Below are 26,368 nucleotides of genomic sequence, written 5' to 3'. Positions count from 1 at the left end.
CTCGCTCACCCCCCCGGGGTTCTGAGGCTCGGCCCTCCTCGGCGCCCACCATCTCGGGGCTCTGGGACTACAGGGGACCCCTTCAGTCCCCAGAGCTGAGGTCAGCAGGGAGAGAGACTATGAGGCAAGCAGCCCACCGACCCAGGCCTCCTTAGGACCAGCCCAACCGCCCAGCAAGCTGGCCAGCAGCGGCAGAGAGAGGAGCCGGAGATAAAGGACTCCAGCGGACCTTTGGGGATCACCCCCAGCAGCTCCTGTGGACCCTAGCCGGGCTGAAGGATCGTGATGGATGGTCAGGTTCACAGAGGCTGAAACGGACACACAATGACAGCCATACACACAGCAGTACACAGCCCTGAGACGCTCAGATACAACCAGTGACAGCATCACACACGGCCACAGCCCTGCAGTAGACACCCACACACGCAGAAACAGCTGGTGACTCTGATACAGGCACAGGCAGTGACACACAAAATCACAGCTCCCCAGCACACACACACGCACGCGCGCACACACACACACACACACACACACACGGCCGTGCTGACCGGCACAGGCCGACCTGGAGACACGCGCACACCCTCAGCTGGCGCGGCTGTCGGTGGCCTCGGCACATGCTCCCCACCCCCACGGGGACACCCGTGCTCCTCCACAGGCTCGCGCACACAGCCACAAGCAGACAGCTCACACGCACACCCCTCGCTGCAGCTCCTCCGGCAGCCCCGGCTCCCGCAGCCTCCTTTGTGGGGAGGAAGCAGCCGGCTACCTTGGATGGAATTGCAGTGAAGCCCAGCGCTCAGAGAGGAGAGGGTCTGGCCTGGCGTGACCCTCGCCGGCCCCTCCAGCGGGCTGGGTGATGTCCCCGGGCTTGGGTCCTGGGGACCCTTGGCAGAATCATGGAGCAACTGACATCCTTCCCGCGGCTGGGGGACCCCGGAAACATGGAGCCGTGGGCACTGTCTGCCTGGCAGAGCTGGACTCCAGGCCGGGGGGGTGATGCTGGAGGCGCACCCCCAAGCATGGCTGGTACCCCCACAGATCTGCGTGTTGGAGAACTGAGGCCTGAGGAGAGCTCCGAGCCTGAGGGAGCCCGAAGCCTGGGGCCTGTGGGGGGCATTGAGCCTGGAAGAACAGCAACTGGGCTGCCCAGCCCTGCGCAGGGAGCCTTGAGCTCCGGACCTGGCTGTCAGAGGCTGGAGGACCCGGAGGCAGAGGCTTTCTCTAAGGTAAGGGAGCTAGGACGGCCGGGGTCTGCGAGGCTGGGGCTCTCATCCTGCCTGCCGGCCTGGGCATGGTCTGGGACTTCACTGCCCCCTGTCTTCTCCGGGCCTATCTCTGTCTGGGGGTCCGTCTCTGTGACTGTCTGTCCTCCCTTCTTTGGGCAGAAATCTCAGTGGTTCTGTTTCTCACCATCTGTCTGTCCTTCTGACTAGGCCTGTCTGTCTGCCTTGAACCCTCCATTTCCCCCTCCCTCTGTGAGTCTCTCTCTGACAGTCTGTCTGTGTCTGTTTATCTCTCTACTCTGTACCTCTCTGTCCTTGGGGGCTGGGGGATACTGGAGGAGTGTGTGTGGGGGAGTGTGTGATGGAATCAGAGTCTGGAGGAAGCGACTCAGTGGAGGGGGGCTCAGTGCTGGGCCAAGCCAGAGAGGACAAGGCTTGGGGTGGGTGTGAGTTGTCTCCTGTAGACGATGGAGGGACCTGGACTTTGGGGGACTCAGGATCTGGGGGAGCCTGGATGAGTGGGGGTGGGAGCTCAGGCTGGTCTTTCCCAAGAGGGGATGCTGGGCAGAGGTGGGAAGAATTGGGGACTGGCAGAGAGGGTCCCAGGGTTGGGAGATGCTAGTGTACCTAACAGCCCCTCCTGTGCCCCACTCTGAAGGCCTGGGACATGGGGGAGAACCTTCTTGTCTCCATGTCTCCTTGGACTGTGGAGGGGGAACGCATCCACATGGAGGGCTCTGATTTCCATAGGCAGGGTAATTCCTGAGGGGCTGTGCCCCATCCTTTCCCATGCCAGGGCAAGCTGAAAATGGGCTTCGGGGACAGGCCCAATCTGGAGCTGCTGAGGGCCGTGGGGGAGCTTCAGCAGCGCTGTGCCATCCTTAAGGAGGAGAACCAGATGCTGGTGAGGCTTGGAAAGCAGGTCCTGGGTCCTGGGGGGGAGGCAGACTCAGACACCCCGGCTCTCTGCTTCGACATCCTTCTCATCCCATGAACATCCCTCCAAGCGGGAGCTACATGGAGCGGACATGACCCCAAGACCCAGAGAGGGTGAACCCCTACCTAGAGTTGCCAAGGAGCCCCCCTGTGAGCCCAAGAGTCTAGCCCAAGGCCCAGGCTGTTACGATTGGGTCTGGGGCAGGGGCTGGCCTTCTCCCCACATACCCCAATTCTGGCTGACCCCTTGTCAGAGGAAGAGCAGCTTCCCCGAGACGGAGGAGAAGGTGCGGAGGCTGAAGCGGAAGAATGCCGAGCTGGCGGTCATTGCCAAGCGCCTGGAGGAGAGGGCCCGAAAGCTGCAGGAGACTAACCTGAGGGTGGTGAGGATGGGAGGCCACTGGATGGAGGCTGGGCGGCCAGGGCAGAGGGGTGCCAGGGCAGTGGGGCTTGGGCATCGTGGACCCTTAGTACCCAGGGACGCAGGAACCCAGCAGCTGAGGTGTAGAAAGGGCCAATGCCAGCCAGACTAGGGGGCTGGGGGCTTCTGGAGCCACGGAGGGAGAGAAGGGCTGGGTAGGGGTATGGGGGGTGTGGGGGGTGTCCTGGGCAGGGAGAGCAGAATTCTGGATTGTCAGTGCTGGCGCTGGCGGCCACCTCCCGCTGCGCTCATCTCTGGGTGCAGAGCTAGCAGGGACAAGACCCATCACAGTGGCAGCCCTCAATTAGCAGCATCCTTTGGGCCTAAGCTAGGAGGTGGAGTTAACTCTTTCACTCCCGCTTGAGGATTGCAGGGAAGGGGTCAAGCGAGGCTGAGGGTCGGCCCAGGATAGACCACCCCCCCCTCCCCGACCCAGTATAGAAGCAGGTGAAGGCCACATTTCAAAGGTGTTCATCCTAACCCCTCCTTTGGGAGGAGCTGAGAAGTGGGAGAAGTGGCCCAGTCCTCAGATGACCATTGGCCTTACCCCTCCCCTGGCCAGGTGAGTGCTCCCATGCCCAGTCCAGGGGCCAGCTTGGAGTTGTGCCGGAAGGCCCTGGCCCGCCAACGAGCCCGGGACCTCAGTGAGACAGCCAGCGCCCTGTTGGCCAAGGACAAGCAGATCGCTGCCTTGCAGCGGGAATGCAGGGAGCTGCAGGCCAGGCTCACCCTGGCGGGCAAGGTGCGTGGAGGCCCTGTCACCCCTGCCAGCTCAGCCCTACCTAGGGCCGCCGGCCTGGCGGTGTGGGATGCGGACTGAGATGTTAATGAGATGCAAATGAAGCGAGCAGGTGGAGGCTGCTGGGAGTAGGTTCCCCTGGCAACGGCCCAGGTGGGAGCGGGGACTGGGCGCCTGAACCGAAGGGGGTGGAGCCGTGAGTCCCAGACCTGGGAATTTCTGGGCTCCAGGTTTCGGGCTGCAAGCCAGTGGGCCTGGCTATACGAACTCACGCATAACCTCACACGGGTGCAGAGATGTTCGCAAGGCATTGAGCACAGCGCCGGGCACACCGCGAGTGCCCAGTAAACGCGCTCCTGGGAATGTTTGCACACCGGCGAGCGGAAGCATGGGGCTGTGTAGGCATGCATCTGCGACCGGGCGTAGATGCATGGGGAGGGTGCGCACCTGCCCCCGCCCGAGGGCCCCTGCAGTCCAGCGGAGGGCGGGCTCAGCTGGGGACGGCGCGGGCGGGTCGGAGTTAGGCCCGACTCGGTTCCCGGTCCCCCGACTCCAGGAGGGCCCCCAGTGGCTCCACGTGCGGGACTTCGACCGGCTGCTGCGCGAGTCCCAGCGGGAGGTGCTGCGGCTGCAGAGGCAGATCGCCCTGCGCAACCAGCGGGAGCCGCCCTCGCCGCCCCGGCCCCCGGACCCCTCTGCCCCGGCCAGAGCAGGGGCGCCCGCCCCGGGGGCCCCGGGAGAGGTGAGCGCCGGCGCCAGGGCAGGTGTGTAGGTGTGCGGAGAACCGGGTGGGAGCGGCTCCGGGATCTCCCCCCTCCCCGGGCACCGCGCTCAGAGCCCCGACGAGGAGGTGGCGGCGCGGGCACTGCCCGGGCCAGGTCCTCGGCCCGGCTTCCCAGGGCTCGTACCTGCGCCGCGCGCGCCCCCGGGGGCTCGGGCCCCCCTCTCCGCAGGCCTGAGGCCGGCGGCCCGCCCCGCCGCCCCTGCCGCGCCAGCAGTGGTACGGCCCGGCCGCAAATCCCCGGTTGCCCTGGCAGCCGCCCGGGGCCCAGCCCGCGCCGCTGCCTCCCGCCGCAGCCACAGCGCGGGGACGCCCCCTTCAGCGCCCGCCTGGTCCGTCAGACCCGGCCCGGCTCCCCGGGGGCGGCGCGGTGTCCTCCCCGGCTCCAGGTACGGGCGACCCTCACCGGGCGTCGGGCTTAGGCGGCCCCTGGCCCGAAAGCTGGGCACCCTGCTTCGGACCTCCGTAACTGAGAGGTCTGGCTGCTCTCCATCCTCCGTCCTGGGCGGCACCTGGGTCCCCCTCCTTCCGGGAAGAGGGGAGGGACCAGGGACCCTCTGCCTGGTCTGGGGGGCGGTGGGGGGGGGCGGGGAGCATCACTCAAGACCTGTCGTCCAGAGTTTGCACGGATGGATAACCGGACATGCCCATAGGGTGGGCTCAGGGAAGCTGGGAGGAGGGTCTGGCAGGTCTGTAGGCGCTAGGCCAAGACTCTTTGGATCCATAACCCCTAGGTCTGGGGACATCACCTCCCTGGGGGCCCAGGCAGCCTCCTAGTTCTCTGCCAGTCACTGAAGGACACCCAGGACAGTTATTGAGTGCAGAGCAGGGCTGCAAGCTAAAAAGGGAAAGCTTTGGCCTGGATAGAGGACCTATCTCCCCGGGCAATCATGGGTCTCTGGATCTCAAAGCACTCAGGATCAACTGGAGATGGGGGAGCGGGGGCAGATAGCACCCTTCCCCTTCCTGAGCAGGGATCTCTTTGCTGACTGTGAGGTGGGGTGGGAACCCCCCTCGGACAGGCTGGGCTGGGGGCAGGCTGGGCTGGGGGCAGGCTGCCCTGAGGCCTTGCCCTCAGGTGCCAGCCCACTGCCCCTGGCCATTTCCAGGCCATACCCCAGGAGGATGTGGAAAACCCAGCTGTGGTCCTAGGGGAGCCCGAGAAACAGCAGAGGGTGCAGCAACTGGTAAGACCCGGGTTAAGGAGCTGGAGGAGACCCTTTATGGGTGGATCTGCCTTCCCGTGTGAGGAGCTCCTTTCTGATCCTGCAGGAATCGGAGCTCAGCAAGAAGCGGAAGAAATGCGAGAGCCTGGAGCAAGAAGCCCGGAAAAAGCAGAGGCGATGCGAGGAGCTGGTGAGCACTGTGGGGTCTCAGAAGGCCGGCTCCTCGGGTCTCTCAGGCCAATCAGGTGGAGGGCTCCCCCAGAGTGCCAATTCCTTCTCTCCTGGCCTGAAAGCATGCTTTCCCTTCTGTTCGGTGGGGCTTCCCTTTGCTGGCTGAGGCAGGTCCCAGGAGGGGGCCGGCAGGGTCCCGTGTGCTTGTGGGGGGAGAGGAGGAGGTGGGCGCTGGGACCCTCCCTGGACCTCCCCTCTGGTCTTGCAGGAACTGCAGCTCAGGGCAGCCCAGAATGAGAATGCCCGCCTTGTGGAGGAGAACTCTCGGCTCAGTGGGAGAGCCACGGAGAAGGAGCAGGTACCAGCTCTGCCCAGGTCCTGCCAGGGCCCCGTCCCTGGGCAAGGTGCTGCCTCTGCCAACTCTCCCAACTCCTGAGGCCCCTGGGGGCGGGGGTCCTGGGGGGCAAGGCTCACACTCTCAGCTCTCTGCCCTCCCCCCTGTCCAGGTGGAGTGGGAGAATGCAGAGCTGAGGGGCCAGCTCCTGGGGGTGACGCAGGAGAGGGACTCAGCCCTTCTCAAGAGCCAAGGCCTGCAGAGCAAGCTGGAGAGCCTGGAGCAGGTGCTGAAGGTGAGGGCACTGGGCAGGTGGCGGGAGGGTGGCACGGGGCGAAAGAGGGATGGTAAAGCATGTGCCCTGCGTGGGGCGCGGGGGTGTAGGGCTGAGTCCTGGCACCCGCGGCCCTTTCCTTCTCTAGCCGCAGTTTCCTTTTTAACAGAGTGTCTGGAACACATGGTGTCTGAGGCGCCCTCATCTTAGATCTTCCGTAGAGACAGTAGAGCAGGGCTCGGGCCTTGACGCAGGCTCTTGCGTTTCAGCACATGCGGGAGGTGGCCCAGCGGCGGCAGCAGCTGGAGGTGGAACACGAGCAGGCTCGGCTCAGCCTGCAGGAGAAGCGGGAGGAGGTCCGGAGGCTGCAGCAGGTGGGGGCGGCGTCTGGAGGGGCGGAAGGGCGGGGGGCTGCCAGGCCCCAGCTGTAGCTTCCGGACCCTCATCCAATATGGGCATTTATGGAGAACCCTTGGTGGTTCAGACGGTCAGGAATCTGCCTGCAATGCAGGAGACCCAGGTTCCATCCCTGGGTGGGGAAGATCCCCTGGAGGAGGGCATGGCAACCCTCTCCAGTATCCTTGCCTGGAGGATCCCATGGACAAAGGAGCCTGGGGGGCTACCGTAGGTGGAATCACAAAGAGTTGGACACAACTGAGCAACTAACACTGTCTAACTAACACACTGTGTGCCAGGCACTGTGCCAGGCCCTGGAGGGACTGTGAGGGGCAAAGGCCAGGTCCCTGATCGAGCAGCACATAAACAGATCCATGCGTGAGCTGATCGCAGGCATTGACAGGAACAGTGGGGGAAGTCACCGGGGTGATGTGACACAGGGTGGTGAGGATGGGGTGAGGGGTCTCTTCAGCGAGCTTGGCAAGGAAGGCCTCTCATACCTCGAGGGTCAGAAGGAGCCAGCTGATGAGCGCTCTAGGGAGGGGAAATAGTCATGCTGATGCCCTGTGGGCGGGAGAAGCTTGAGGGGCACAGACCAGTGTGGCTAGCATGTGGTAGGATGGATGGAACGGCAGGAGTAGGCAAGAGCCAGATCGCATCAGACCTTCAAGTCAGGGGAGAAGTCTGGGTATTCTGCTTTCTGAGTCAGTTGAAGCCGTTGAAAGATCCCGAGCAAGGGAGTGGCATGGTCTGATTCATCATTTAGAGGGTCACTTCGGCAGCACTGTGGATGGTGGACAGGGGCGTGGGCACAGGGCAAGGCATTGAGGTGGAGGGTGGCCATAGGGGTCCAGGTGGGAGATGATGTCTGCCTGGGTGAGAGTATAACCCACGGCGGGAAACAAGTGGGCAGATTCGAAGTACATTGTGGACAGAGAATCGACAGGACTCACTGTGGGATTCTGATTGAGTGCCCTGCGCCTTCACCCAAGTGCTGACTACATGGATGGTTGGGCCTTTCACCCCCCAGGACTGAGGGATGACGGGCAGCAGGTTTGAGAGGTCAGGCATCCCAAGTTCTGAATTCTGTTTCAGCCAAGTTTGGGTTGTGTGTTAACCACCCTAGTGGAGAGGCCCACAGACAGCTGGACTTGTGAGCCTTGGGTCCTAGGGAAGTCGGTCTTGGAGACAGGTTTCAGACTATTCAGTGCATCTGGTCCTGCGACTAGATGGAAGTCTAGAGAGAGAGTGACCACGGGCCCAGCACTGTGCCCTGTGGGACCCTGACACTCAGAAGGGGCAAAAGACGAGCAGGCAGAGAGCATCAAGAGAGACAGGAAGAGGAAAAAACCCGGAGGGGGAGGGTCTGGGCAGCAGGAAGCAGTCCCAGGCCCCTCTTCTCCGCCCCTTCGCCTTTGGACTCAAGGTGCGGTTCAGAGTGGGAACCGGAGGGAGCCCACCCACAGCCCCTTCCCAGCCCCCTTCCCTCTCCTCTCTCCTTCGTCCTGCCTACCCTCCTCCCTCGATCCCACCCCAGTCCTCACCCCTCTCCTCCAGCATTTGCCTCCTCCCACCTGTAGGCCCAGGCGGAAGCCCAGAGAGAGCATGAAGGTGCTGTGCAGCTGCTGGAGGTAGGGTCCCCGGAGGTGGCCACCTCTAGAGGTCCCCCCCTCTAGCCAGGGGGAAAGGCTGGGGCGGTTCGGAGAGTGCGCAGGGGGCTGCCTGGATGTGGGTGGGGGTGTGCGCTTGCAGGAAGGGCCCCTAGATGCTCTGGGGGCTGGGGTGATCCCCTTCACCTTTGGCCCTGAAATATCCTTCCACTTAGCACTTGCTTAGTTGGTCTAGGGAGCTGACAGAGCCCTGTCTATTTGGGCCCCTCCCTCCCTCTCTGGGTAATATTCTCCCCCCCACCCCCGCCCCCGTAAGAGTTCTAACTCTCCTCTGGGCTTTCCTTTCCTGCCACAGTCTACCCTGGATTCCATGCAGGTACAGCCTCCTGATCCCCCATCTCCCTGGGGAGCGGGGGCGGGGGCTCTCCCCAACACCCCTCCAAGCTGGCTGAGCTGAGTCTCTTCCCTCAGGCCCAAGCGGTTCCAGCCCTGCTGTCCAACGACAGGGCTGTGACTGGTCGCAGGCTGAGACTCCGTAGATGGGCTGGGATTCTCACAGGGCATGTGCTCACCCCCCCAGCCCCAGCCCCAGCCCCAGACCTGCCACTGTGCCTGGCACACACAGGCCCTGCCCATCTCTGAAGCCCAGGCCCTGAAACCAGGAGGGGTTCAAGCCAGTCAGTCTGACCCACAATCCCCTTGATGGGGACTCTCCTGATCCTTGAGAAAAACTCCTGGGTGCTGGCTCACTCCTGTCCCAATGATGTCCCGAGCTCCTGGGGTCTCTGCGGATGTCTCTGAGGGCAGGGATGTGGGTCAGAGACGTGTGGAAGGGTGACGAGCCACAGAGTGGAGAGAACTGAAGTGATACCGTGGTGGTGATGGGGTGGGGTGACCCCTTTTGGGGTCAACACGCAGCAAGTGCTGGGGCACGCGGCTGAGCTGGGGGTGGGGTTGGGAGTGACGCTGTCCCGCGGTGCCCAGGTCTCGACCCTCAGCCGCCCGATGTGGGGGTAGCAGGGCGGCCAGGCTGAGGGTTCGTGCCCTGCCCCGGGGCCTGGGTGGGTGCGATCTGAAGCGGGGCTGCGTGGAGATGGCACGGGCCCGGCCCAGGCAGCTCCGTGGCCCGGCCGGCGGCTCATCCTGCATCTCGGCCCAGGTCCGGGTCCGGGAGCTGGAGGAGCAGTGCCGCAGCCAGACCGAGCGCTTCAGCCTGCTGGCGCGGGAGCTCCAGGCCTTCCGCCTGCACCCTGGCCCCCTGGACCTGCTCACCTCCGCCCTGGGCTGCGGTGCCCCAGGGGACCGCCCGCCACCCACCTGCTGCTGCTCCACCCCGCAGCCCTGCCGCGGATCCGGCCCCAAAGGTGAGGTAGACCCCCAGTGCCGTCAGCGTGGTGCTTTTGTCCTGAGCGGAGTTCAGGGTCAGAGAAGGCTAGCAGCTCACCCGAAGTCACACAGCAAGTTAGAGCTGGTTCTGGCATGAGTCAGGCTCCAGTGGGTGGGGGACGGGCAGGGAACAGCTGAGCCCACTGGAGAATCTCAGGGAGCTGCTCCTCCTGCTCCTCTGCGGTCCTGGCTGGGACCAGGACCAGGACTCCCCGGCATCAGGAGTCAGTGGCAGGCAGTGTGGGCTGGCGAAGAGCCAGCTGGGCATCGGTCAGATCGGTCATCCCAGCTCCACTCACTCAGAGAGTGACACTGCTAAAGCTCTGTGGGCTGTGTGTCCTAGGCTCTGAGACAGGGGCGTCCACGGCACCTCATCGAGTTGCTCTGAGGATGCTGTGAAATAATACGTGTGAGTGTCCTCCATCTCCGCTTAGTACGCTCCCCCAGGATTTCCCTTCTTGTAAGGGAACTTGGCCACAGAGGGCCTGATCTCTAGCTCCAAGAGGATGCGTGGTCACTGGTCGCTCCTCGGGACACCGACCCCCAAGGCCACATGTCATCTTTCCTGTAGACCTCGACCTCCCACCAGCGTCCCCGGGGCGCTGCACCCCAAAGTCTTCCGAGTCTGCCGCTGCCACCCTTGTCGGGGTCTCCCGGAGGACGCCGGCCAAGAGGGCAGAGTCTCTGTCCAACTCCTCTCGCTCCGAGTCCATCCACAACAGCCCCAAGTCCTGCCCGACCCCTGAGGTCAGTGCTGGGGAGGGGCCTGGGCTCCAGCTCTGCCTTGGGTGGGTGGTGGCCCAGGAGCTGGGGGGCTGCTGGCCCGTGTAGGGGGTCTAGCCAGGCCCTGGAGAAGAGGGGCCCATGGATTCCTCAGGACTGGGCTGGCGGGTGGGGAGCTCCAATGCGGCCTGTCCTGCCTGCCATCCCTCCTCAGGGGCCGCCCAGCCCGCCCCTCTGGGGCCCAGCAAGGCCAGAGAGTCTTGGGCTGCAGGGAGGGAGACCCTTTGGGGCCAGGACCCACATAATGAGGCTGGTGGTGAGAGTGTCCGTGGCAGAAGCCGGTGGTGCTGTGAGAAGGGGCAACGGTTCTGGGACTGAGATCCCAGCTGTGTCTCCGGCAGGTCGCTGACCCTCTTTGGGCTTGGGTTCCGCTGTCATCTGAGTTTTGAACTAACAAGCCTGCCCGGTGAGGTTGTGGGGAGGATGATGTGAAAACAATACAAGGACGGTGCCTCCCGCCGTGTGGGGCACACAGTAGATGCTTAACATATGGCAGCTGGTATCTGCCAAGTTCTTTGGTATCACTCACAACCGCAGCCCTCCCTCTCTCTCTCCCGCCCAAACCCGAGAAAGTGCGGGGGGCGGGATGGGGGCGTCCGGAGCAGCGCTGCAGCCTCGGGTGTGGGAAGCAGTGAGCCCAGCCGCGGCCTCTACCGTCCCCTTGTGGGCAGGAGTGGAGGTGCTGGCTTTGGGTGCCCCCGCTTACCCTGCCGGTACCTCTGTCCCAGGGACTTCTCAGCTTCCAGCTAGAGTGCTTTATTGCAGTTTTATAACCTTAAGGACACAGACTGTCGTAGGGCGCCCCCTTGCCCCCTGCCGCCAGAGTGTCTGCCCCCTGTACGCTGGGGATGGTGGTCTTATTTACTGGGCTGGTGCAGCAGATGTCAGGGCTCGGGGAGGGATCACCGTTAACCCCTCTCCATTGATGCAGGGCGTCTGGACTCCACCAGGCCCCGAGGGCTGACGTTCTGGTTTAGAACGAGTCGGCGGAGCTCACTGCCGCTGGCCTCGTCCAGCATCTGCCCCGTTTCTCGTCTCAGGACAGTGGGGCCTCCCCTGCCGGGTTTGCGGTCGGCCCCTGGGTCCTGGAGAGGACTGGCCCTTTTCTGTTGGCCCCCAGGTGGACACGGCCAGTGAGGTGGAGGAACTGGAGGCAGACAGCGTCTCGCTGCTCCCGGCAGTGGCAGAGGGCGGCCGGGGCGGAGCCAGGGTGCAGGTCTTCCTAGCTCGCTACAGGTGGGCCCTGACCCCTGTGCCCCGGCCCTCCAGCATTTGGGGTGCGTGGGGGGCATGAGACGCTGGGGGCGTGGCAGGGGTCACAGTGGGACAGGTCATCTTCGCCTCGTTGGGCTGGGGTGGGTGCAGTGGGCACTCCCTGTGATTAACGGTGGACAATAAAGTGTCCTCAAGCCCGAGCGACGGGCGGGGAGGAGACAGGATGTCGGTCACCATCCCCCTCCTCCTCCGGGCCTCCCCGCAGCTACAACCCCTTCGAGGGCCCCAACGAGAACCCAGAGGCAGAGCTGCCGCTGACCGCCGGCGAGTACATCTACATCTACGGCAGCATGGACGAGGATGGCTTCTTTGAAGGTAGGAGGGAGTGGGGACCGTACTATCCATTCGTTTGCTTTGAAGCTCCTCTTCCCAAAGCCTTCCACCCGTGCGCACCCTCTGAGCCCGCCGTCACTTCTCAGACTTGGCTGAAAGGCAAGGAGAGACCCGGAGGCCCGTGGGGAAAGGGAGAGAAAGGGGTCCGGGGGCAGCTGGTCTGACTCCATGCCTGCCCCATGCAGGACAGAGGGCCCAGCACAGTCCAGAGGGCGGACCGAGCGTCACAGTGAATTTCGGCTAAATCTGCTTTTCTGCTGGCAGGCAGGGCATGGCAGCGCCCAACACTAGTGACCTTGAGGTCGGGCACGTGGTACATAGATCTGATGCCGAACCCAGTGAATGTGGGGAGGAGGGATCAGGGGTCCAGGGCCCAGGAGAGGGTGTCAGCAAGTGGTCAGCAGTTGCCAGGGCCCAGGCAGGGCTGCGCTCCAGGGTGGTTCTGCAGTGCCCAGGGCGCTTCTGTGGTGCCCGTGGGGCGATCAGCTCATTGAAGCAGACACCATGTTACTGACTGGGCAATACGGCAGGGCCTGGCAGACTCCTTGGGGTGCCCTGGCTAGGCGCCAGGCTGCATCCTTTCATAGCATGGAGGACAGTGTGGTGTGGAGCCCAGGATGAGGGTGGACAGGGCAGGTGAGAGCTGCAGCGGTGTGTGGGGATCAGCAGAGTGCTCGGGTCTGCGCCTCTATCAGCCACAGCTTGGGGTTTGTGGGGCCTGCTCAGCCTCTCCTCCTGGGGCCCCCTGCCTGTTATCTGAGCAGGTGCTGGGAATGATGGAAAACAACTAAACTCTCTCTAGGGATGGACGATGGAGAGAAGGATTAAATAGCTCCCAGAAAAATGGCCTTTTTAATGAGGAAAAAAAAATTGAAACACCAACTCTGTCCAATCCCATGGACAGAGGGGCATGGCAGGCTCCAGTCCATGGGGTCGTAAGAGTCAAACACAACTTAGTGACTAAACCACCACCATCACCACCAGCAAGAACATAAATATTAACTAACCACCAGTTACTAGAATTTGAACTGTGCAATCTAGGGTAGCTGGAAAGGCATGTAGACACGTGGGGGTCGGACTCCCTATTCCTCATCTTACTTTGGTGGCTTCATCTGTGTCTGGTCCCACAGCTGGGCTGCTCTCAGCGACAGGGCTTCCAGACCATGAGCCCGACTGTGGCCCCGGCTCCTGCACCAGCCTTGCAGGGCTGCGGACCTGCTTAGTGTGATGGTTCCTCCCGTTAGCATCACACCCCACAGTGTTGCCTGTATGAATTTCTTAGCGCTGCCGTAAAAAATTTCCACCAACTGGGTGGTGGCTTAAAGCAACAGAAATGTGTTCCCTCACAGTTCTGGAGGCCAGAAGCCTGAAAGCAAGGTGCTGGCAGGGCCACCGTGCCCCTGGAGGCCCTGGCGGAGATTCCGCTCCTTGTCCCGTGCAGTTTCTGGGGGTCCAGCTGTTCCCTGCTTGCGGCCGCATCACTCCGGTCCCTGCATCTGCAGTCACATCACCTCCTCCTTTTCTCTCAGCGCCTCTCCTTGTGTGTCCTCTTAAAAGGACACTTGTCATTGGGCTTAGGGCCCACCCAGATAATCCAGGACGATCTTTATCTCAAGCTTCTTAATTGCATCTGCGAAGACACTTTTGCCATATTTACAGGGTTCAGGGTTTAGAATGTGGACATATTTTGGGAAGGCCACCTTTCAACCAACTGCTTATGTGCTGTTACTTAATTTTTTGAAAGTCTCTTTTGTTTCTCTTCATTTTCTTACTTTATCCCCCAACTCCTAGCCTAAGTAGAGAGAGATGATGTTGGGGAAGCTTCACGTCCTCCTGCTGCTCAGGACCGCCTACACCCACCCCCTGCCCTAAACCTGGCCCTTGTTCCCCTTTCTCCCGAGAAGGCCCAGCAGCCGCCAGCTCCTCTGTGCCCTGGGACTCTTTTTCCTTTTCCCAAATTAGCTGTGATGTGACAGGCCATTTGTCCAGGTTTTTTTATCCTTGACATCCCACAAACAATACGAAATGTTTTATAATGTTCTGTTGCCAAGTGTTCAGGGGAGCTGGTCCAAGGTAACAGAACTTTGCTGCAATCGCTGTCAGAACTGACTGACAGGCACCTCCCTGTGGTCCAGTGGTTAAGAATCTGCTTTGCAGTGCAGCGGATGTGGGTTCGATCCCTGGTCAGGGAACTAAAATCCCACATGCTTCGGATCAACTAAGCCTGCACGCTATAAGTAGGGAGTCTGTGTGACACAAATATCCTGCATGCTGTAACTGACGCAGACAAATAAATAAACATTAACCAAAGAACTGACTGCCAGTCATGCTCCTAGACCCAGGCCTGCTGTGGATCTCAGTGCCTTCGAGAACCCACAGGGGGCTCTTTCCTCTGGCACATGTGTCTTTTGTCTCTAAAGATTCCTGCCTTTCTTCTAGCCAGACAGGACCTCCCTCTCCCTTTGAGGGTGTCTGCTTTCCACACAGGAAGGCTGAGGTGTGCCCTTGCCCTCACTCCTCAGACCCATGTAATATGACAGTTTTCAAACAGACGGAAAAGTTAAATCGTAAAATGAACACCACCGGGATTCAACAATTATTAATATTTTGTCATAATTGGCTTTTTCCCATGTGGGTTAAAAATAGGATTGAAAAGCAAGGTGTTGACAGATGATATTTTATTTCTTTTTAAGTGAATGGATTAATTTTGGCTGCACTGGGTCTCCGTTGCAGTGCACGGGTTTTCTCTAGTTGAGGCGAGAGGGTAGCGCTTGTCTTGTTGCAGAGTACGGGCTCTAGGCATCTGGGCTTCAGTAGCTGTGGCGCATGGGCTTGGTTATACCGAGGCGTGTGGAATCTTTCTGGCCCAGGGATGGAACCCATGTTCCCTGCATTGGCAGGCAGATTCTTAACACTGTACCACCAGAGGAGTCTGACACACGATATCTTACCTAGACATACTTCCGTGTGCATCTGGACATCCTTCATCCCTGAAGCATCACCTGGGAGCTTGTTCAAAGTGCAGAATCTCAGCACTGTTCAGACCCAGCTGAGTTATAATCTGTATTTTAACAAATCTCCAGGTGATTCATCTGCACATTAAAATTTAAAAAGCCCTCCCCATAGAACTACAGTACGGTTATCACACCACTGAAAATTAACAATAATTTCCCAGTCCACATCGTGATTGCTCTTTTAAAAGTGCTAACAGGTGAATCACATGCCTCGGATCACTCACCAAGCCTCGCTACAATGCATTGATCGGGCTGTGTTTTTCTCCGCCTCCTCTCTTGTCTTCCCCTCCCCAGGGGAGCTCATGGACGGCCGGAGGGGCCTGGTCCCTTCCAATTTTGTTGAGCGCGTGTCCGACGACGACCTGCTGGCCTCCCTGCCTCTGGAGCTGGCTGACTTGTCCCACAGCTCAGGCCCCGAGCTCAGTTTTCTGAGCGGCGGCGGAGGCGGCAGCAGTAGTGGGGGCCAGAGCAGCGGGGGACGCAGCCAGCCCCGACCGGAGGACGAGGCGGCCGGGGAGGCACCCAGCCCGAGCCCCCCGCCCGAGGGCCTGGGGGAGCTCCCTGCCGTGCCTTACCCCCGCCGTCTGGCCGTCCTGAAGCAGCTGGCCCACAGCGTGGTGCTGGCCTGGGAGCCGCCTCCTGAGCGCGTGGAGCTGCGCGGCTACAACGTCTGTGTGAACGGGGAGCTGCGGCAGGCCCTGGGGTCCGGGGCACCCCCCACGGCTGTGCTGGAGAACTTGGACCTGCAGACCGGGCCCCTCCGGGTCTCCGTGCAGGCCCTGACCAGCCAGGGCGGCTCTGACCCGCTGCGCTGCTGCTTGCTGCTGGGGGCCCGGGCCCGCGTGGCTCCTAGCCAGCTGCGGGTCCATCGGCTGACCGCCACATCTGCCGAGATCGCCTGGGTGCCCAGCAACAGCAGCTTGGCCCACGCCGTCTACCTCAACGGGGAGGAATGCCCCCCTGCCCGCCCCAGCACCTACTGGGCCACCTTCTGCCACCTGCGGCCTGGTACCCTCTATCAGGCCCGAGTGGAGGCTCAGGTCCCGCCTCGAGGGTCCTGGGAACCAGGCGGGGAGAAGCCAGAGCCACGGGCTGCCACCCTGCAGTTTACCACACTGCCAGCAGGTAGGCGGGCTCGGGTGCCTGGTGTGTGTATCCCTGGGGAGGTCAGGCCCGGGAGGGTGGCCCCAGGGGAGACTGGCTGCTACTTGCATCTTTAGGGAAGTGGCAGAGTGGGCTGTTCTCTCTGGCGGGTGTGCTCCAATCCTGGGTCTTGTGCCCCCTCCCCTAGGCCCACCTGATGCCCCCCTGGATGTGCAGGTCGAGCCAGGGCCCTCCCCTGGGATCCTGATCATCAGCTGGCTCCCGGTGACGATCGATGCGGCCGGCACCTCCAACGGCGTCCGGGTCACAGGTTACGCCGTTTATGCTCATGGGCAGAAGGTACAGCCTGAGGCTGCCCTCTCCTGTACCCTGGGAGTGGGGCGTGGGTCTCTGCCCTCTCCTGTACCCTGGGAGTGGGGCATGGGTCTCTCTCCCCTCTCTGTGCTGAGAGGCCTCGTCTCCCCAGCCTGGCATGGAGCTGCCCGCCCCGGGCATCTGTGCCCTAGGTAGCAGGTTGGTTAAGAGCATGGGCTTTGGAAGCCCACGGACTAGGACTCCAGCCCTGGGGCCCCGTAACCAGAAGGCTCAGTGCCAGCGGCCGTGGTGCTGTGGGTGCCTGTGTGTGTTACTGCAGCCCCCCTTTCCCGTGCTGTGCCCCCCACCCGCAGATCATGGAGGTGGCCTCGCCCACGGCAGGCAGCGTGCTGGTGGAGCTGTCGCAGCTGCAGCTGCTGCAGGCGTGCCGCGCGGTGGCCGTGCGCACCATGTCGCCCCACGGCGAGTCGGCGGACTCCCTCCCCGCTCCTGTCGCCCCCGCCCTGGCCGAGGCCTCCGGGCTGGCCAGGGTCCCCTGCGCCTCCCCACGACCAGGCCTGGAGGCCAGGCCGCCCCTTGCTGCAGCCTCCCCGGGGCTGGGGAACCCCAGCTCTCCTCTCCGGTGCCCCGACCCCCATGGAGCTCAAGAGCCCCCGGGCGCCCCCCCAGCCAGCCCTCCCAGAGAGACGGCAGGAGGATCCTCAGAGGAGCCCCCAGTGCCTGTCTCGCAGGTACCCGGCCGGGAGGAGGGCAGCAGGCGGAGGCTGGGAGGAGGGTCCGGGCTCGGGCTGGGGGGCCCTTCCTCAGTGCCTGCCGTTCCAGGAGCAGGCTGGGGCGGCTGTGCTGGGGGCCCCTGGGGACGGGAAGGCCAGCGAGCCCGCCTTGGGAGACTGCGTTCCTGGCCCTGCCACCTCCTGTGTGGCCAAGGAGGACGCTGAGCAGACCGCGGGAGAGGCCCGCCTGGCACCCGGTGCCACCCAGGGAGCGCTGGCCCAGAGGCTGCCCAGTGCCCAGGCCTGCCGTGGAGGAGACGCAGGGGCTGGGCTGAGGCCCCGGGCTGAGGTAGGGGGCTGGGGTCGCCCCGGGCCACCGCGAGGAGTCGGGGGCCCCCTCCCTGCCTCTGCCAGCCCAGAGCTGGTTGCCCACTCTGCCCGTTCTCCACCCTGCTCTCGCTCTGCCCTGCGCTGTGTGTCTGGCTGTTTTCGCTTGCCGCTTTGTCTTCCAGGTTTCGTTCCCCGCCCCGCATGGTGCCTATGCCCCAATTTGGGGGCATGCCCCTCTCTCCTCTGCCGGGGGACCGCCCCATTCATCCTGGCGGGGGCTGACCCTGTCCGAAGGTCCCCACGTGCCCTTGCTCACCTCCCCGCTGTCCTCCCACGTCTGGCCTCTTGCAGGAGGACGCGGCCGAGCCGGGGGTCCGTCCGGGGAACTCCCTTGTGGACCAGGGCCGCACCTCGGACCTGTCAGACATCCAAGAGGAGGAGGAGGAGGAAGAGGATCTGGGTGTCAGGACCTGCTCCTTCCCGAAGCAGGTGGCTGGCCACAGCATCGGGGGGCAGGGGGCCAAGGTACCGGGGTGAGGAGGGGCTGGGGGGCGCTGCAGGTTCCCGCGGCCTCTGCCCCCCGAGTCAGCAGCTGCTCCGGTGTGCCGGCAGCATTCTCGGTGTGCGGCCTGGGCCCTCTGTGGGGCGGCAGCTAGGAAGTAGCTCAGGCCCGGCTTCGGCCCTCCTGAAAAGGAAGGGGGGACCGAGGCGCCCCGTCCTGTAACTTCTCCCACTCAAGGCCGCTCGATGCAGCGCCCTGAGAGCCTCGCGTTGCTGGGAGCTTCGGAGGAGGGACTGGGAGGCCCCTCGCCATCTCAGGCCTGGCCTGCTCCCGACACTCAGCCCCTTTCTGCACCCTGTTCTTGGGCGGGCTCCTCAGTTCTCCCGGGGGCCGTGCCCTGGACACGCTGTGTGGCTCTGGGCCAGACTCTCTCTCTCTGGTCTTCCTTCTTGGAGGGAGGCAACAGGGGGTTGGGGGGGTGGGCTTTGGGTTACCTGAAACCCCTGCCCTCCTTTGAGGGCAAAGGTCACAGCTCTGTCCTTTTCCCATGGACCTCTCTTCCCTGCTGCCCCGCCCGCCCCCCGCCCCCCAGCCCCAGCCCCAGCCCGACCCCTTGTGTGAGACCGACAGCGACGAGGAGATCTTGGAACAGATCCTGGAGCCGCCCCTCCAGCACTTCCGCAGCAAGAAGCTGTTTAGCATCCCCGAGGAGGAGGAAGAAGAGGAGGAGGAGAAGGAGGACGGAGAGGCCGTTCAGGAGGAGAAGGGGCCAGGGGCAGGCTCTGCATCCAGAGACCCGGGCCCGCCTGCACCCCTGCCTCCGGGGCTGGGCTGCGACGGCGCGCGGCCCCGCGGGCCTGGCCTCTGCGCTTCATCCTGCAGCCCCTGCAGGGTTGGGGACCGCCCGGAGGACCCGCTGGGACTGGTCGGTGGCGGCAGCTGGAGGAAAGGAAGTGGCTCCCCCGAAAAGCCCCCTGGCCGCAGGCGGTCCCCGGATCTCCGGGAGCATTGCAGCCGGCTTCTCAGCAATGGCGGCGGCGGGTCCCAGGCGCCCGGCCGAGCACCGGGCCCTGCGCGCGAGAGGGGCGGCCCCTCTGCGGCCGAGGGCGCCAGGGCTGCGCCGGACCCCGGCGGGAGGGCGCGGCCCGCCCCTTCCAGGAAGTGCCCCCGGGGCCGGGCCCCGGAACCGGGCCTGGCCAGCTGCCTCTCCCCCAAGTGCTTGGAAATCAGCATCGAATATGACTCTGAGGACGAGCAAGAGATGGGCGGCGGGGACATGAGCATCACCAGCTCCGGCTGCCTCGGAGACGGGGAGGCCTGGGGTGCAGCCCCCGTGGGAAGGCCCAGGGCACCTCCGAAGGCCGGTTCAGGCCCCCACCCCTACCCATGCTCCGCAGCCTGGGAGAAGGGGGAGCCGGAGCGGAGAGGCCGCAGTGCGACCGGCAGAGCCCAGGAGCCGCCGCCCCGGGTCCGTGCCCTCTCCCGCCCGGGCAGCCCCCTGCCTGCTGCTGCCCGGTGGCCCTGCTCGCTGCCCACCGGCCGCTCCCATTCCACGCTGCCGCCTCCATCAGCAGAGGTGGGGTGGGCCTTGGGGCTCCCTCACCTGCCTCCTCCCACCCACATTCCACTGCTTTGCTGCTTCTGCCGATCGATCGGAACTGGGATGCGCTGATGTTCTGTGGCCATAAGTCGCCCATTGCTGCCAGCAGGCCCCCTGCCTTTGGGGCAGATGGCCCTTTCCTCCGCTTAGCTAGTGACAGCTTCAGGACCCAGCCTGCGATGTCCAGCATCGCCCAACCCCGACACGGAGAAGAGGCCCTCCTCTCACACGCGCCTCGGCCAGCGCTCAGATCTAAACCTTAGTCCCTCTACTGCACTCATCTGCTAAGGTGGCCGGAGCCCGGGCCTCCCCTCCTGCCCTTCCTCCCCCCTGGGGGTGTCTGATGGCTCCAGTGATCTTGGGCCAGGGCTCCAGGAGAGGAATGTGCGTCCCTGCTCTGCTGTGCCGCTTCCGCCGACGGGGCAGAGCTGGGGGGAGCGCTGTTGGGGTCCTGCCGCTACTGAGGCGCCCAGCAGAGGGGTGGTGCATCACTCCTGCTGTCTGTTGCCCTCTTTTTGCAGGCAGCAGAGTCTGGGGAGCCCAGAGGGCTGGACAGCCCCGGGCAGAGTGGCTCCCAGCGGAGAGGGGGCCGGGCCCCCAGGCCAGGCTCCACGGAGCTGGGTGAGCCTCTGCGGGGGGTGGGCCAGGCCGAGGGGCTTCTCCCGCCTCCTTGGCCAGAGTTGATTGCAGTTTCTCCCCCGCAGCCCCCACGAGGAGCCCTCCAGAAGAAGCCCCGGCCCTCCGGGACCTCCCTGTCAGAGTCTTTGTGGCTCTGTTTGACTACGACCCTGTGTCAATGTCACCCAACCCTGATGCTGGGGAAGAGGAGCTCCCGTTCCGGGAGGGCCAGATCCTGAAGGTGATGACTCACAGTCTGGTCCTGCTTCCTCCCTCCTTTCCTGCCGTGTCCAGGAGGGTTCATAGCCTCACCCGGGGGGGAACGCAGCTTCTAGAGCCAGGTGATGTGGAGTGGGGTCACGACTGCCACGTCGAGCCGTGAAACCAGGAGTAGACTCTTTCCTTCGGGCCTCATGGGTAAAGTGGGGATCATGTGAGTATCTGCCTCACAGGCTTGTTTTGAGGATTAGAGGATTCAGTACTCACAGAGCACTGAAACGGCCTGGCACGTGGCTCAGCGCGATACTGCTGCTGTTAGCGTGACGACATCTACTGAGCCTCCAAGGATTTCCTGAAGGCTTTGGGCTAAAACTCTGAGGTCAGGGAGATCCAGTCTGGGGTGGACTGGGGGAATGGACGTGCAGACGGTGAATGATGATCGTTCAGATAGGGCTGTTTTCTGTCATCCCTCTGATTCTTCTTGGCTATTTCCCCCTATTTCCGATTCCATGAAAGGTAGAGCATTCTTCTGCAGTCCTGAGTTGGGGGCCCTGTGGGCTCAGGGAGCAAGGAGCAGGTGGAAGTGGCCTGCTGACACAGCTTGTCCTTTCTGCCTCTAGGTGTTTGGGGACAAAGACGCAGACGGCTTCTACCGGGGTGAGGGTGGGGGCCGGTGGGGCTACATTCCCTGCAACATGGTGGCTGAAATGGCCGTGGACAGCCCTGTGGGGACACAGCAGCTGCTCCAGCGGGGCTACTTGTCCCCAGAGGTTCTCGCTGAGGGCTCAGGTATGACCTGCTCCTGCCCCTCGCCCATCGCCCCCCACCCCAGTTCCAACTCAACACCCCCCAACCCCAAGTAATTTGGACATTGGGAGTGGCCAGGGTACCTGGTTGATCCAGAGAGTGGCAGAGTCACTGGGACCCTCAGAGACTCGGGCCCTCGTGGCCGCAGTAGTGAGCTTGCCACTCGGAATGGGGGCTGCTGCAGGGGGACCGGCCGTGTGTTTTGGATCCTGGAGGTCGGGGGTGGGAGGGGAAGAGTGGCCTTAGAGACTTGAGTGCAGGAACCCCAGCACAGCCCCGAGAGGAGACCAGAGTCACTGTCCGTCTCGCTCCCTCTCTCGGTTCCCCTCTAATGTCTGCTTGCTGTCTGGAGCAGGGAACGGCCCCTTCGTCTACTCTGCAGCCCGTACCGCCGGGCCTCCCCCCAAGCCCCGCCGCTCCAAGAAAGGTGGGTGTGATCCTCTTCTTCTCCAGGGCCCCTGAGGATGAGGAGGGAGTTGGCCAGGGGCACTGCCTGACTCTCAGGGGAAACACAGGTCTGTCTTGAGCAGGTGGAGGGAACCGGCCCCATCTTCACCCACAGCCATGCGTCCCATGGGGAGCTTCACTCTAATGGGGATGGGCAGTGGTTTGCTAAAACCTTTGTTCTAGAAAGCATCCTTGTCTCTTATGTCTCCTGTATTGGCAAGCGGGCTCTTAGCCCCTAGCACCGCCCGGGAAGTCCTGTTCCAGAAGGAACCTGACTATAGATTCTGTGCAACCTGGAGCAAGTGACCGACCCTATCTGGCCCTTAGTTCACTGTGAAGCCCACAGGGCCGGTCTGCTCTCGGGCTGATGGTCCTTCTCCTGCATCTCTCCCTGTGTGAGGCTGAGCATCCTGCCTGCCCCGCATCAGCACCCCCACCTTCCCCTGCTCCCCAGGGGGAGGGCCGGAGGAGCAGGGCTCACAGGGTTCTTCTCTCCGCAGCCGAGTGGGAAGGGTCTGCCCACCCCCGTGGAGGTGAGGGGCTTCCCTGCGCCTCCAGCCTCCCCTGGAGCCACAGCTGCTGGGGAGGCGGCGACTCCGACTCGGGTCGGCAGGTCTCCAGCGCCGAGGACAGGAGGCGGGTGGGAGTGCCTAGAAAGAGTCCCGAGTCGTCTTCTCCTCCCCCTCCAGGGCCCCTCCATCTGGCCTCCTCTGCTGGCCTGAAGGCTCCCCATTCCATGGTGGCCGCGTTTGACTACAACCCCCGGGAGAGCTCTCCCAACATGGACGTGGAGGTGAGCCCCTTCCGGAGCCCAGCCAAGGCGGGGTGGAGACCATGCCTGCCCTGGCCTGATGCCTACATTGTGGTCTCTCTGTAGGCAGAGCTGCCCTTCCGGGCAGGTGACATCATCACTGTGTTCGGGGCCATGGACGATGACGGTTTCTACTATGTGAGGACGTGGGGGTGGGGGTGTGCCCAAGGGGGATCTCCTGGAACCATGGGGGGAGGGGAACCAGGTTCCTGATGGAAGCCCAGAGGGATGGGCCAGTTGCCTCCTGTGATGGCGACAGGGACCCCAGGCCGTCCCCTCCGGGGCTTCAGTGTCCAGGGGGTGCTGTTGAGGCCCCTCCTGGTCTGTCTCACCTGCATCTCCTCCCCAGGGGGAGCTGAATGGACAGCGGGGCCTGGTTCCATCCAACTTCCTGGAGGGCCCTGGGCCTGAGGCAGGCGGCTCAGACAGGGAGCCTGGGACAGCCCCGTCCGAGGGCCAGGTCAGTGAGGACCTGGGCTCCGGCCTCAGCAGTCGGGTCTCTACGCGGCGGCGTGGGAGTGTGCAGCCGCGTGCAGTGGTCTAGGTGCCCATGGTGCCCAGGAGGGGGTTGTGAGCCATGGCCGGAGGGGACCCAGCCAGGGTGGCTCCCCCCACCCCCCCAGCGTGTGCCCCTCTGCGTGATGGGGCGAGGCCGAGACCTTGATCCCGGTCTCATCTGACCCGGCCGCCCACACCCCCGGCCAGTGCAGGGGAGGGCCCCCTGGAAAAGGACCCTCGAGTCTCCCACACCTCTCACCAGCACAGCCCCCATCGCAGGGACCCTCCCTGCTCGCCTGCTGCAGCTCCCTGGCTCCCAGGCGCTTTTTAAAGCTGGACGCCCAGCAAGGCCCCAAGTCCTGGGTGGGTGGAGTACACTTACAGGCTCCCAGGGCAAGAAGAGGGTGAGGGGGCCGGGCCCCAGAAAGCCTGGGGCCTCCATCTGCACTAGTTCCAGAGTCAGGGGCTGTGCAAGCAGGACCTAGGAACCCGGGTGACCTGGAGACTGGGTGGAGGGCTCGTGGTCTGCCGGTAACCCATCTCCTCTCTTTGTTCCCTGTTCTTCAGAGAACGAGGAGGAGAAGAGTCCAGTGCTAGATGGAGATAGATATATGTAGAGAGAGCGACATGTAAGTGGGGACTGACCCCCTGGGTCCAGGTCACCCCGTTCCTCGGCTCACCCTAATCAGATAGTGCTCCTTGTCTCAGGCATGGGAACCCCACTGGCTTGTCCACCTTCTTCCAAGGAACAGGGGAGGGAGCTTTGGCCACGAGCCCACTTTGGAACTCGGATCAGCCCCTCCCCTTACGTTATTCAAGGCGGTGCCAGCTGCCTTAGAAGTACACGTCATCCTAGTATGTACTGTCCCATGTTAACTGACCCTTCATGTTCTATAGCACATGCGGCTCATAGAATGTTGTGTGACATCCATATTGCGGCTCATCGGTGTATTATGATACTATATGACTATGGTATTATAATATTGTGATTATTATTGGTGACAGAAGAGTGGTACTAATGCCACCAGTAATAATAGTCTCCATCTCTCCACCCTTGTCCTCTGTATCATGACCTCTTAGGGGTACCAGAGGCATGATTTTATGTCCAACTTTCCATTTTCTTGCTGGGGGGTGGGTATTAAAGGGGAAGCTTTAACAGTTGGAGTCCATGTATAACCTCAAATCATTCATCTCTGGGGCCTCTCCCATGTGTCTCCTGGGACCCCTGGGTGGGAGTGGTAAGGGCCTCCGATCTCCTCCCCACCCTGGCCAGTCATCAGCCCTGGCTAGTTGGAAAGAGACTCTTTGACCTCTGGGTACTGCCCTCCTCCAGGGGATCTTCCCGACCCCAGGGATCGAACCCATGTCTCATATCTCCTGCGTTGGCAGGCGGGTTCTTTACCACTTGCACCACCTGGGAAGCCCCCTCTGGGTGCCAGCACACCTCTTTGCGGGGAGCCCTGCCAGATCACCAGGGCCTTAGGTGGAGGCGGGCCCTAGGCTGGACACCCGGCACCTGAGTTCTGTGATTGGTTCTGCCAGTAGACCGCCAGGCCCTGGTGGAAGCAGGGGTTTGAGGAAGGGAGTAGGGGGCGGAGGCGGAGAGCTGGCAGGACCTGATGGGCTGTACCAGGCCCAGGAGGTCACAGAGGGGATGTGGGGATTCAGCGGGGGTGGGGAGGCTTCCTTGTGGCTCTCTTGTTTGTCCCGTCCCTGTTTTTAGGCCACTTACAGCACAGTCTGGGTGGGCATGTGGCAGAGGGAGCCACTCACGGTGGCTCAGAGAACAAGGAGATTGTGCAGAGGGGATGTGCTAAGGGCAGGGCGGGGCGGTCGGTGCAGCTCTCTCTGGAGAGAGCTCCTGGCGAGTGTGAGTGCCTCTGGCCACGCCTCCCTGCAACCCTCTCTGGGGCCATCCAAGGAAGAGTCTCCATCTTCCCCCCATGGAGTGGGCACTTCTCCCCTCCCTGAAGGCCCTGCTCACCACGTGGGCCTGCTCCTTGTCTGTGCGGTGGTGCAGGAGCCACCTTCCCTGGAGTGTCTGGCTCCTTCCAGCATCCCTGTCCTTGCTCTCCCGTTGGCTGGGAGGGGATGATGGGGGTGGGGGTGGGGTGTTGGAGCAGGTATTCCGAGGGTCAAGTCCAAGGGCTCTTGAGCTCCATCAGCCCAGCATCCTGCAGAGAGACCCAGAGGAGGGGAGGGGCTCGCCTCCCTCCAAGAACCAAGGCAGAACTGAGCCTCCTCATCTGTGCCTTCTGACTCCCAGCTCCGTGCCCCCCCATCATCGTGCCCTCCCAGTGCTCTGCATGGGGCGGAGGCCGGACCGTGGGTTCTGGTTCACACCCGTGCTTCTGTGATGACCTGGGGGCTGCGGGCCTCTGAGGTCGTGCAGTAAAGGAGGCAGGGTGAGGTGGGGGTCATGCCTTGACCTTGCCCCTTTTTTCTTACTTTCTAGGACTGGGTCAGCTCAACCCAGGGGCCCCCAGCACCCCCAGGCTGGCCCCCTCGCTGCTTCCCCGAGGTTGAACTGGGGTTGCCACAGGGCCCAAGCAGGAAGGTGTGGGTTCTCCTCTCCAAGGGGAAGCAGCTCCTCAGGAAACTGGGCTCGGGGAAGAAGGAGTGATGCTGTGGTCCCCAAGGCCCCAGCTGCGTGGGGAAGGCCCTGGACTCTGGTTCTCCCGAGTGAGTGCCGTGGCACTGGGACAGGACTCAGACTCAGTGAAGGTCAGAGCTAGAGGAGCGGCTGGTCCTCCGGATGGGCATCGTCTTACAGGCGGGGACCCTGAGCCCCTGCACGGGGACAAGTCCAGGGGCTGAGCACCTGGTCACAGAGCCGGCCGGGGACACGGACTTGTCCCTCCTGGTTCACCCATCTGCTCCTGGTGTCCACCGCGCTGTGCTAGTCCCCTCTTGGCCTCCACACGCCTGACTCGGGGAGATGCTATTCCCTCTGATGGCGCTGGCCATCCTCTTCATGTCTTCCCTCCCTGAAGGAAAGTTTGCACTGGATTCTGCTGAGCCCCCCATCCTGGGGGCGAGCTGTGTATATAGATGTACATACTCAGTGCCTCAGCCCAGCTTCCTCCCTCTCGCTTCCACCGCACAGGCCGGGAAAGGAGAAAGGCCAAGCCAAAGCGGGCCTGACCCCACCCCATAGCGCCCCTCCGCACCCCCCTGCCAGCCGCCCTCCTGGCCAAGACCCGGGGCCGGTGGGCAGAAAGCAGGAGTTGGGTTTGCCTTATTTTGCTCATCGGATTCAACTTCTCTTTTGCATCGTTTTCTTCTGGCCCCTGTTGGAGTCTGGGGGCTGGGGGAGAGGACAGATTTATGCAACTATTTTCATACATTCCCTGTTCAGAGTGGGGTGGGGGTTTGTCCCCCTTCCCCTTAGCACCCCTCTCCTCACACTCCGGCTGGGTGAGTGTCTCTGCATGTTTCCATTGCTGTGGTGGGAGGTTGTTTGAACTCCCACCCCCACCTTGGTCTCCAGGGGTGTGGAATGGTGGGGGCATTTGTTTAAAAAGACATTTTATTATAATAAAGTCTATTTTCACAAAACCCA

The 26,368-nt window shown here is 62.8% G+C and overlaps 1 protein-coding gene and 1 long non-coding RNA gene across 6 annotated transcripts; one reads left to right on the top strand and one right to left on the bottom strand.

The window, feature by feature from the left end:
* TSPOAP1 (TSPO associated protein 1) lies at positions 1–26,368 on the top strand. Of its 5 annotated transcripts, XM_070478528.1 has the most exons (31): positions 1–1,226; positions 2,020–2,127; positions 2,414–2,542; positions 3,143–3,322; positions 3,876–4,061; positions 5,210–5,287; positions 5,373–5,456; positions 5,706–5,795; positions 5,944–6,066; positions 6,315–6,419; positions 8,022–8,072; positions 8,407–8,427; positions 9,211–9,415; positions 10,009–10,184; positions 11,341–11,456; positions 11,701–11,810; positions 15,137–15,967; positions 16,134–16,285; positions 16,615–16,992; positions 17,084–17,323; positions 17,656–17,829; positions 18,399–19,274; positions 19,928–20,027; positions 20,111–20,265; positions 20,864–21,032; positions 21,406–21,477; positions 22,187–22,290; positions 22,375–22,446; positions 22,658–22,768; positions 23,374–23,435; positions 25,262–25,354. In XM_070478528.1, exons 1-30 carry the CDS (start codon positions 897–899, stop codon positions 23,401–23,403), a joined length of 5,556 nt encoding a protein of 1,851 aa, XP_070334629.1. In that variant the 5' UTR covers positions 1–896; the 3' UTR covers positions 23,404–23,435; positions 25,262–25,354. The 5 variants fall into 5 exon arrangements, with proteins under 5 accessions (XP_070334629.1, XP_070334628.1, XP_070334626.1 ...); XM_070478527.1 differs by lacking the exon at positions 23,374–23,435 and having other exon boundaries at positions 17,656–17,793; positions 25,262–26,368; XM_070478525.1 differs by lacking the exon at positions 23,374–23,435 and having other exon boundaries at positions 25,262–26,368.
* On the bottom strand, positions 14,417–15,156 carry LOC139038992 (uncharacterized). Its single transcript, XR_011492092.1, has 2 exons — positions 15,067–15,156; positions 14,417–14,889 (listed from the first exon to the last, which is right to left on the bottom strand). It is a non-coding gene; the product is annotated as an uncharacterized lncRNA (long non-coding RNA).

Source organism: Odocoileus virginianus, chromosome 17 (genome assembly GCF_023699985.2).
Source record: "Odocoileus virginianus isolate 20LAN1187 ecotype Illinois chromosome 17, Ovbor_1.2, whole genome shotgun sequence".
Taxonomy (NCBI): Eukaryota; Metazoa; Chordata; class Mammalia; order Artiodactyla; family Cervidae; genus Odocoileus; species Odocoileus virginianus.
Note: the sequence above shows the minus strand (reverse complement) of the source record. Positions and strands in the feature narration are given on the sequence as shown.

Bases quoted from the DNA above. Each gene is read 5' to 3' on its own strand.
- TSPOAP1 (XM_070478525.1), top strand. From the start codon at position 897: ATGGAGCAACTGACATCCTTCCCGCGGCTGGGGGACCCCGGAAACATG. The intron at 8,428-9,210 runs GTACAGCCTCCT...ATCTCGGCCCAG, and splicing joins CTACCCTGGATTCCATGCAG to GTCCGGGTCCGGGAGCTGGA. The intron at 21,033-21,405 runs GTATGACCTGCT...TGTCTGGAGCAG, and splicing joins GGTTCTCGCTGAGGGCTCAG to GGAACGGCCCCTTCGTCTAC.